This window comes from Prenolepis imparis, unplaced genomic scaffold (assembly GCF_030444845.1).
Source record: "Prenolepis imparis isolate NDT839.2.m4 unplaced genomic scaffold, iyPreImpa1.0 SCAF_8, whole genome shotgun sequence".
Lineage (NCBI taxonomy): Eukaryota > Metazoa > Arthropoda > Insecta > Hymenoptera > Formicidae > Prenolepis > Prenolepis imparis.
This window is the reverse complement of record NW_028141166.1, coordinates 6956573-6967073: the sequence shown is the minus strand read 5'-3', so window position 1 is coordinate 6967073 and position 10501 is coordinate 6956573. Positions and strand designations below refer to the sequence as shown.

Here is a 10501-nt window from a genome sequence, read left to right as displayed (position 1 = left end):
AACATAGTTTTTTTCTTCTTCAAATATCTATTTAAAACGATTTGGAAACAAATTGTCACAATAATTAAATTGTTTATTTAATTATTGAGTTTGAATTGAATATAGACTATATAGATTTCCGTTTTATAATCTGATCTTTTCTTTTTAAATAAAATTCAATGGAAGACACGAAGCTAATCGTGACGGACAAAGACGCGTTTACTTTTATAGTTCATAATTTAAATTTAAAATATTTATATTATAGAGAAAAATATTATTTCCTAAATTGATATCTCTTAAAAATTATGAAATTGCAAAAGCTGCGGAAAATTTATGGAAAGCATCGCGTAACATATTGTCTTGTTTTTCAAGTATGTATTTAAGACAGTTTAGAAACAAATTGTTTATTTAATTATTGAGTATGAATTTAATCCCCGGGCATGTTTCATACATGTTACAGCCCTTGATAAGTCGAGATTGCGCGCATGCGCCTTTAAATAACTATTAGGAATTCAAGGTAGCTTATTAGACTTCTCGCACGTAAATATTAATTAATATAAACACCACACAAACACGCATTAAAGTAAAACTTCAATCTCATAAGAATATACAGCAAAAAAATATTTGCGCAAGATTTCAGACAAAATTTTCACGTAATTTTTAAAACAGAACAGGATGTAAAAAATAAAAATCTTAACATTTAATAAAATGTTTTTATTTTGTAAAATAAAACATGAGGTGCATTCTGGAGTAAAAAAACAAAAGTTATAGTACATATATATGCCTTATTCATAGAATGTAACTGTGTTATATTCCTTGTAAAATAACAATTATAAGCATTGTAGATAAATATTGTACATTTATATATATATACGTATTAGTACAATATTCCTATTCTTATTATGCAAAACTAAGGTATAACATTAAGTTTGCCTTAATCTCGTGCATTTAATTATCGTCGTCAGTCTCGAACTAAGTTTCTGCGCATTTTCCTTCCATTCACATTTATTCACTGGTTTAAAATACTTTATTATGTATATATTAATTCCCCACACATTTTTGCCAAGCCAAACCGCCGCATGTTATAGAGACAATCACGTATATTACAATCTGCAAAAGAGAAAGTAAATGATGTTAGACTGCTACAAAATTTGAAGAGTATTAAAATCGATTGCAACTTTAAACTTACGATCAAAATTGAACCAACAATAACATAGATCTTGACATTTTTCCAGAATAAGGAACGCGCCAAATTTCTACTTGTCTTTCTGAACGTAACAGACTAAAATTGAAAAATAAATTGATTTTTATTATAATATTTTAACGATTAACAATTAAAAAATTAATTATTGAAACATAGTTATACATTGGCAGATAGGTTTTCCGTTTTGTTTACAAGCAACTCCAATCGTTCACCGCGCATCGCTATATTGTCAATATTTTTCACCATAATATCTTTAAGCTCATCTAGCTCACCGTGAACTTTGGACAATCTATCAAGATCCTTGGATTCACTATAATGTTTCTAAAAAGAACAAAAGAACATGTAATGAAATAGATATGGAAATAATTTTTTCAAGATGTAATCAGTTTTTAGTTATGACATTACCATTTCATTTGCCAAAACACGACCAAATTCTGTATTCATAGCATATGCTACGGCAGTTAGAGCACCTGGACCATAAACAGCCAAAAATCTTCTCTTAATTTCATTGAGGTATAAAAATGCTCTGGATCTTTGAAAATCCTGAAATAATATTAATGAAATGAAATCTCATTATGCCTTATGTTAATATATATGTTTGTTTTAATATATGTTTAATACGTACATCGTCTGTAATGCACATGTAAATAAGACAATCTTCACAGATGTAGTGAAAAAGATAAGGCCCTTGGGAGTATGTCAGTTTGTCATTTTCTGGTGGTATTTTAGCCAAGATTTTTGCTGTGACCTCCTCAAAATTTCCAACGCAAGCAGCATGTTTGGCATATATGATTGTCCCACGAGCTACCACACTGTATAAAATTGGCATATTGATAGCTGCAACAAGAAAAATTTTCTGAGTTATATATATTTTCTATTGACACTAACTTATTTGACATATTTGCCATTGACATTAAATTTTCTTTAATCATTATAGACCAATGTAGTAAGTGATAAATCTCTCCCAGTGGGATTCTCACTTATCATATCACAAAAACAACAGCTGGCAACACTCACACTGTATGAAGACGAATGTGATTGGTCTGGTTATAAATATGCAAAATATTCATCAGAGATATCACTAATAATACTAATAATACAGTAGTTGTGTGACGTCCACAAATCAATAGATTTTTAAATATAAGTTGTAATATATACATTCGATCATAACCTCTTGATGAAAGAAATTAAGTTCTAAAACCTCTATTCATTGTTTGGATTCTGATTGAATAATAAAAAAATACAGCTAAGATACATGTTTGACAAATGCGTCATCCAATGCTTGACTTACCTCGATAAAGTGAAGTATTTATAATCGAAGGAACTGTTGTGCAGTTTTTTTATTTACGTGCGTCCTAAGCAAGGTTATACCCGTAGATTTACATCTATCCGAGGATAATGATCAATCAAATCGATCTGACGCTTCTTCTCGTAAACTGACGCAGAAACATCGAAACACTTCCCACAATAATGCAGTAAATTATGCTAGTTTCACTCTTCTGATAACCATCAATATTAAGTGCGCGTGAATGACAGTTCATCAGTTGGTGGGGACAAACTGATGATGACTGAGGAAGGCTTGCGCGTTCGTCGTCTTGTTTGATCTTGCGCACATTGCAACGCGCGAAATCTGAAGTAACGAGATGCATAGAGTGACAATATTAATTCTATAGTTTTAAAAGAGTCAGATAAAAATAAAATTAAAAATTTAAATTGTAGAGAATTTAAAAATTTTACCTTTCTCAGCTTTTTTTTACGAACGGAGCCTAAAATCTTTAATCTTAATCTTAATTTTAGCTCTTAAAATTGTATCTCTTTTTAATTGAATATATTCTTTTACAATGTTACAATTTTGTCATAATATCTTATTCTAGAGAATTTTTTAAAAATTATTTTATAGGAAAATAATCGCAGAGAAGAATAATCTTTTTTATTCTAATAATTTTGACAGTTTTGCAACTCTGAACTGATGCGTAATCATTAATCATATAGATTTATAGATTTATTAGGCACATCTGCTCACACGATTAATTCCTAAAAAATCTGGAGTGAAAGCAACCGAAATATGACAGTATAATTCTATAGTTTTAAAAGAGCCAGATAAAAATCAAATTAAAATTATGGTAAACTAAAAAATTTTGCCTTCTTTTACTTTAATGCAGCCTGAAATCTTTAATCTTAATATTAATTTTGGTTATTAAAATTGCGGCTCTTTCTTAATTAAATATATTTTTTACAATGTTACAATTTTGTCATAATGTGTTTTATTCTAGAGAATTACTTTATAATTATTTTATAATAATTTTATAGGAAAATAATTGCGGAGGAATAATCTTTTTTATTCTAATAATTTTGACAGTTTCGCAGAAACTCTGAACTGTGTAATCATATAGATTTATCAGGTACATATCTGCTCGGACGATTAATTTCTAAAAAATTTGAAGTGAAACCAACGAAAATTATGACAATATAATTCTATAATTTTAAAAGGGCTTGATAAAATAAAATTGTAGAGAATTAAAAAATTTTTTTTTACTTTAATGCAGCTTGAAATCTTAATCTTAATATTAATTTTGGCTATTAAAATTGTAGCTCTTTCTTAATTAAATACATTTTTTACAATGTTACAATTTTTTCATAATGTCTTATTCTAGAGAATTACTTTATAATTATTTTATAAGAATTTTATAAAAAAATAATTGCGGGGGAATCCTCTTTCTTATTCTAATAATTTTGACAGTTTCGCAAAAACTCTGAACTGCGTAATTATATAGATTTATCAGGCACATCTGCTCGGACGATTAATTTCTAAAAAGTCCGAAGTGAAACCAACGAAATATGACAGTATAATTCTATAGTTTTAAAAGAGCCAGATAAAAATAAAATTAAAAATTAAAATTGTGGTAAACTAAAAAATTTTGCCTATTTTTTACTTTAATGCAGCCTGAAATCTTTAATCTTAATATTAATTTTGGCTATTAAAATTGTAGCTCTTTCTTAATTAAATACATTTTTTACAATGTTACAATTTTGTCATAATGTCTTATTCTGCAGAATTATTTTATAATTATTTTATAGGAAAATAATTGCGGGGGAGAATAATCTTTTTCATTTTTAATAATTTTGACAGTTTCGTAGGAAAATTCTCTCTGAACTACTAATTATATAGATTTATCAGGCACATCTGGGCACGATGGTTGGGTGGGTTCCTAAAAAATTCAGAAAGAGAGACCAGCGCATGTGCCATGTGCCACCCACGCCCGTAGAAAGCCGTCCTAATTCTGGACAGACGCTCTTGCACACCACGTCGATTGCCTTTTGCCTCACATGTGTCGATGCGATGGCGATGGCTGTTCCGCTACAATGTTGAAAGAAGATAGTACAACATAATACGAATAGATAACGGTATTTTTCCGTCGAGAGGAAGGAGATGGTTGTGGTTTGCACGTGAATTCCGAGCCAGTGTTGCGAAAGCTGCGAAGAGACGAGGTTTGCCTGTGGCCGATCGTTCTTCGAGGCGATTCTGAGGAATATTTGCTGAAGGCAATTTATTTCTGTGAGACTGTGATTGTTCGCACAAGTTGTACGAATCGATTTCGTCGTGATTTCGTCGTGATTTCGTCGTGATCTTGACATTGTGATCATGGGTAAATATTATACGCTTTATTAATGTCAATAATGTATCGCGATTATTCGCTCCGATTTGGGAAAATTTTGATTTAATATAAAATAGCTTTATTTGTTTATTGAAAAAAAATTTCTGGAAAGAGTGTAAATAATAAATCGATATTGAGAGCATAGGTCAATGTACGTGCAAGATTGATAAAAGTGGAGAATAAAATATGACAATTGAAAGCTTAAAAGAAAGTATGGAAATTAAGCCAGATAGATGTAAATAAAGATGAAAAGATTCATAAAAAGAGTAAAAAAAAATATTTTTTCACACAGAAATATTTTGAGTTGTGTTTCAGATTTTTTTTATTCGATATGTAAATACAGATGTGATTATTAAGAATATAAATATTATTATAAAATTAAAAATTTGAAAAATGATAAAGTAAGATCAATTATGTAATGAGAGAGAAGAAGAGAAAATCGAAATAGCACAGTATGAGATAACAAATTTAATGACTTGCGATATCGCTGTTTGCATGTAATAATGACGAAGCCTTACGAATTTAAATAAACGACGGAGAGTGAAAAAATTGTGTAATTTAAAAACATTTATAAAGTCCCTACATTCAGAAGAATAAAAGAACACTCGTAAATTTCGGTCCAAATAATATAATTAGTAAAATTAATTCGGAGCTCAACACATGTATTATATATATTAAGTGAAAAATATTTTTTTTTGTCGATAAATATCTTGATTTTGTTTCATATTTTATCTTGGAGCGTAGCCTATAGATAATATAAATCACATAACATAATTATAATTAATACATTAAATATAACATAATCAGATGTGTTTTTTTTTTTTACATAAACTTTATACTCTATACTGAAGTAAGCCACTGCATTATTATATAAAGGTAACATTCCGGAACAGAAAGGCGTAAGAGTGAAAAAGCATTACGACCCGTAGAATGACTGCATGGAATTTAGTATTTCGCACGGCACATTTCCTACGAACAATGCGTGTGTTTTCTCTCAATTTTATTCCTCTCACGATCGGTAACTTTTCTTTGCCATTTAAGTATTATTGAATGCAACAAATGGTTTGACGAATGTGCAATTTTCTCTTAGCACAATTATCACCGAAAGAAAAATATAAAATTTATTATCTGTTAATTATCAATACTGAGAATAATTTTATCAATTTATTACCACAATGATATATCTCTTATCATATTTACACATACAACTTATACTTTAATCTTTTTAAGTTGACAAAGTGATTAAGTTACGCTTGCAATGTTGAAGAGGCAGATGCCTTCCCTGCTCGAATAATGTCTGTTTCTTAGAGTATTGATTTTACAAAGGGTGCTTAGTTCCCTAGAAGCCTATACGATGAGAACTCCCCTTTCCGAAAGTATTTTCGAGGAATCGAATATAAAAATTGCTTGTGTTTGTTTTATCCTATTCACAAAGATACTTGGAAAATAATTTACCTGTAAGGATTCGATAAAGTATTATATTCTGTCTGTGATGCAAAGTTTTGAAGATGTATATGTATTACCTTGCAAAAATTCTAATAATCAATAACCCAATATGTTAAGCCTTTTTTGTTCTTGTTGATTGTTGGGTATTTTTTCGACTTCCTTTCTCTCGAAAAGGTCACTGTGATAAAAAATATCGCTATGCATCCGATTTAAATAAAATCCGCGTTTCTATTTCTTAAACTTAAAAAATTGATAAGTGATGCGATAATAATAAAGATATCGTTTTTCTCTTTTATAACCGAGTTGCTGCGCGATAATTTTGTATTTTTAACGTCAGCTATCATTACTCGGCATTTTTTAATTTTGCTAATTCTACTGCAAAAATATCATGTTGTTTTAGTTGATCAAGTAGTCTTCGTTTCAAGATAAAACGTGATAAGAAATTTCTGTTTTTAATACTAAAGGAATGAAAGTTAGTAGTAAAGTTTAAAAAAGAGATGTCATAAACATTTTCTCTTAAAAAATTTTATAGATAAATTTATCTGAAAATTATATCACAAAAATTTAACTTGTATTCCGCATTTTTAACGAATAAAATTTACATCGCAATTATTTTGCATTGCATTTATAATGTTGGTGATATCACCTGAAATATAGTGCGGCCGAAGAAAGAGGCCATATAGATTCATATGATTTGCATGCAAAGTGTTAATTATAGCCACCTACATAACTTATATTTTCTTGGATAGAAATTTATATCCGTCGTTTTTATATCTAAAAATGCATTTATATCTAAAAATGCATTCTACTTCAAAAGTCTATACTATAGAATGTGGGTATTGAAAAATTCGCGGAAAAAATGCTTCGCGAATTGTGCAAGGTTCGTTGCGCCTTGTTACGTTCAATTGCAGCATGTATATGTTAACCGGTCTCGCACGTACGCATATCATTATGCACCGACAAGGGAAGAGTGCGAAACAAAATGAATGCACATTACACATCTGTCCCCGTGCATTTAAAAAAATAACAGTATACGTCATATTTTCTCAAACGCAGTGCTTGCATCAATTTTCTCTGTCGCGCATTCATATTGAAAATAGCTACTCAAAGTATTTTTCAGATGAGATTGCTTTTGTGTCGCCTGTTGACTCTTCTGTCGGCATAATAGCTGACACAGCTATAGTGGCTATTATATACACATTACGTTGCGGTAGTTGATTAAACGACCTCGTTTTATGAAACATTTCCGGGATTCATAAAACCGGTTATGCGTCTTGTGGACTTAATTTTTTTTTTGTTACAAGAAATGAGTTGCCGTGCGACTTAAATGTTCGATCACGTTCATCGAACATGTGACCTAAAAGATAAATCCATGTTATATTATAATCAACATCACAGATTCGTCACGGTCTATTTCACGATTGCATTATCAATTCAGCCAATTTCGTAAAGTATTATTGGTGCCTTGACATTTTTTTAATGAAGAAAGACTGCTCTTACAAATTCGTCAGCGAATCCATCAATGAAATTAAGATCGCAAACAGTGAAAAAGAAATTATATTAATATAATTTATATTTTTTGTCATTTTTTTATGGTCATTTTTAGACAGAACACGGCTTGCATTTGTCACGGCTGCCGCTGTAGGTGCCGGCACAACGGTTTTCTTTATTTGGTGGTGGTGGATGAAAAGACAGAGGCCTCAACCACCGTCGAAATGGCGAAAGGTCGGAGAACTGAGCGATCTAATCGTGTTCCCGATTAAATCACTTGGCGCAATTCGCATGACCGAGATGAAATGCACGACGCTGGGTCTGAAATCGGGTTGGTTAAGAGATCGCACGTTACTGGTTATCGATCTTGAAGGCCGATTTCTCACCGCCAGGCAGTTACCCAAAATGGTCAATGTAAGAGAAGCTACAAGATTATATATTATAATATATTATATATGATGTAATTATATATCCTGTCCCACTATATTATTACGTTATGCATCACCACAATTTAACTTTACCACAAACGGAAAATAAATTGCTAAAAGAGATATTGAACACTGCAGCTCAACCACTTTTTTCTTTTAAGTGTTACGTGTGTGTTTACTGATTGTCATATATTCTACTATCTCTATTGAAGCTAATAGCGATATCTAATTATTCTAAGTAATTCATCTATTGTAGATATTGCCCGAAGTTTCCGGTTCTGTATTGACGCTTCGTGCTCCGGGCATGATGTCGATATCAGTTGATCTCGCTCAGCTTCGCGGTAAAAGTTTCCGTGTCGCTGTTTGGGGTCAAGCGGTAGCGGCTCGCGATTGCGGTGAAGAAGTTGCTCGATGGCTGTCACGCTTCCTTCTTCAAGAGGATGCTGGTTTTAGATTGGTCTACTATCCACTGGATGGACCGATGAGAGAAGTGAGAAAAAGAAATGAAAACGTCTTTCCTTTAACGACGATGTCGGATACCGTAAGTACTATTTTTCGCGACAAGATGTGCGAGGTTTAATCATTATAATTTATTCGTCGAAAGCTCGATTCATTTTTTTTCTATCAGTTAATAGATCTATAGTTTTTTATTTTTATTGAAAATGTATATTATTTCTCTAATAATTATTTATTCTATTTCTTGCTTTTTGGAGATCTGAACGATCTTTCTGCAGTTGTAATCATTCCTTATAAGTGTTTCTAACGGAAGAATCGCATTTTAACTTTGCGCTAAATCTAAATTCCGCTACGAGTCAACTTACTGATGTTACTATAACCACATTAAGCGAGGATAAATATATTTTACTATAATAGATCTATCAACTTGATTGACAAGGAAAAAGCATTTTTACATTTCGTTTATATAATGGAGAGAAAATAGTTTGCCATATAACATAGAAGTATTTATACAATTTTATATATACATATATTGTAATAATTATACATAGCGAATTAAACATTGAAAATCATAATTTCGTTTCAAATGATGCACGACACAGGAAAACTGCAAAAGTTTATTCCGTCAATAGGGAGCTTACCCAGATGAATCAAGTTACAGTCTGATCAATGAAGCTTCGCTAACAGACCTTAATAGTCGATTGGATGAACCTGTCACACCGCAGCAATTTCGTATGAATTTTGTGGTCAAGGGTGCAACTGCTTATGAGGAAGATAAATGGGACTGGGTGAAAATCGGAAATGTGATTTTCAGAAATATTAGACCATGCACAAGATGCATCTTTACTACGGTGAATCCAGAAACTGGAACGAAAAATGCCAATGTCGAACCTTTGAAGACTTTAAAAAGGTATATTAAATATATATAAAGTTATAAAAAATAATATACAAGATTTCTTTATATACATCGATATATTATATATCGAGGCAGTTCTGTCGCAAAAATGCACAAAATTAAATTTTACAAGAGACGTCGAAAGAAATTTAGACAATATCTCGTCTCGTTAACGAGAAATTTCTTCCCAATAGTTACAGACAAATAACCGACTCGCAAATTCGACCCTCAGTTGGTGACAGTCCAGTTATGGGAATTCATCTTGGACTGCGAGGATCAAATGGGATGATTCGTTTAGGCGATTCGATTTATGTGGGTGTAGAGGAGGAGACAGTGCCGTCTTTAACTTCGCCATCATAGCTACATCGTTGGGACTCCTGCGAGATTTTAAAACACAAGCAGGAGTCACCGACTTGATAGTCGAGAGCAAAAAAGTATAAAAAACAGAATCTAGAATTCAACAATGAAATATTTAAAGAGACACTTGTGTTATGCGCACGATTCACGTGTATAAGAGACATCCTTAATTAGGAATATACGATTGAGATTTTTCTCTCAGCGATAAGAACTATAAAATTATAATTATGATTACTGATGTCTTGTGAAATCAATATCTTATGAAATTGAAAGTTTCGTACTATAGAGATGTAAAATGAACAACGATGCGGGATTAAATAATCCTAAATCTGTAAGCAATTTAAACCTCTTCAATTTCTGTGTCATGGAATTGCGATAGTAGCCTAAAAAAAATGTAGCTTAAAAATTCGGAAATATATTTTTTGCTGTATTGTTAATAAATTAATTTTTACTTCTTGTATATATCATTTATCTAATTTATTATCTTAGTGTATAGAAACAAATTTAAGTTTATTTCATAATACAAAAATGATGGAGTTTTGAAAATTATGAGAGAGTGAATTTCTAAAAAAATGTTGTGGATACGTAT

The 10501-nt window shown here is 31.1% G+C and overlaps 2 protein-coding genes across 2 annotated transcripts; one reads left to right on the top strand and one right to left on the bottom strand.

Annotated features, from left to right (window-relative positions):
• Positions 1-678: 678 nt before the first annotated feature.
• Positions 679-2752, bottom strand: Vamp7 (vesicle-associated membrane protein 7). Its single transcript, XM_083044647.1, has 6 exons — positions 2475-2752; positions 1809-2020; positions 1589-1726; positions 1346-1504; positions 1169-1261; positions 679-1089 (listed from the first exon to the last, which is right to left on the bottom strand). Exons 2-6 carry the CDS (start codon positions 2010-2012, stop codon positions 1021-1023), a joined length of 663 nt encoding a protein of 220 aa, XP_082900773.1. The 5' UTR covers positions 2013-2020; positions 2475-2752; the 3' UTR covers positions 679-1020.
• Positions 2753-4485: 1733 nt separating this feature from the next.
• On the top strand, positions 4486-10372 carry LOC145939959 (mitochondrial amidoxime-reducing component 1). Its single transcript, XM_083044634.1, has 5 exons — positions 4486-4830; positions 7892-8190; positions 8461-8745; positions 9293-9570; positions 9750-10372. Exons 1-5 carry the CDS (start codon positions 4827-4829, stop codon positions 9913-9915), a joined length of 1032 nt encoding a protein of 343 aa, XP_082900760.1. The 5' UTR covers positions 4486-4826; the 3' UTR covers positions 9916-10372.
• The last annotated feature ends 129 nt before the right edge of the window (positions 10373-10501 follow it).

Excerpts from the sequence above, each read along its gene's own strand:
- LOC145939959 (XM_083044634.1), top strand. Across the intron at positions 8,191-8,460 it reads AGTTACCCAAAATGGTCAAT|ATATTGCCCGAAGTTTCCGG; the intron begins GTAAGAGAAGCT and ends CATCTATTGTAG. Across the intron at positions 8,746-9,292 it reads TAACGACGATGTCGGATACC|GGAGCTTACCCAGATGAATC; the intron begins GTAAGTACTATT and ends TTCCGTCAATAG.
- Vamp7 (XM_083044647.1), bottom strand. The coding sequence starts at position 2,012 with ATGCCAATTTTATACAGTGTGGTAGCTCGTGGGACAATCATATATGCC. Across the intron at positions 1,505-1,588 it reads GTGTTTTGGCAAATGAAATG|AAACATTATAGTGAATCCAA; the intron begins GTAATGTCATAA and ends TGTTCTTTTTAG. Across the intron at positions 1,090-1,168 it reads TTGTTGGTTCAATTTTGATC|ATTGTAATATACGTGATTGT; the intron begins GTAAGTTTAAAG and ends TCTCTTTTGCAG.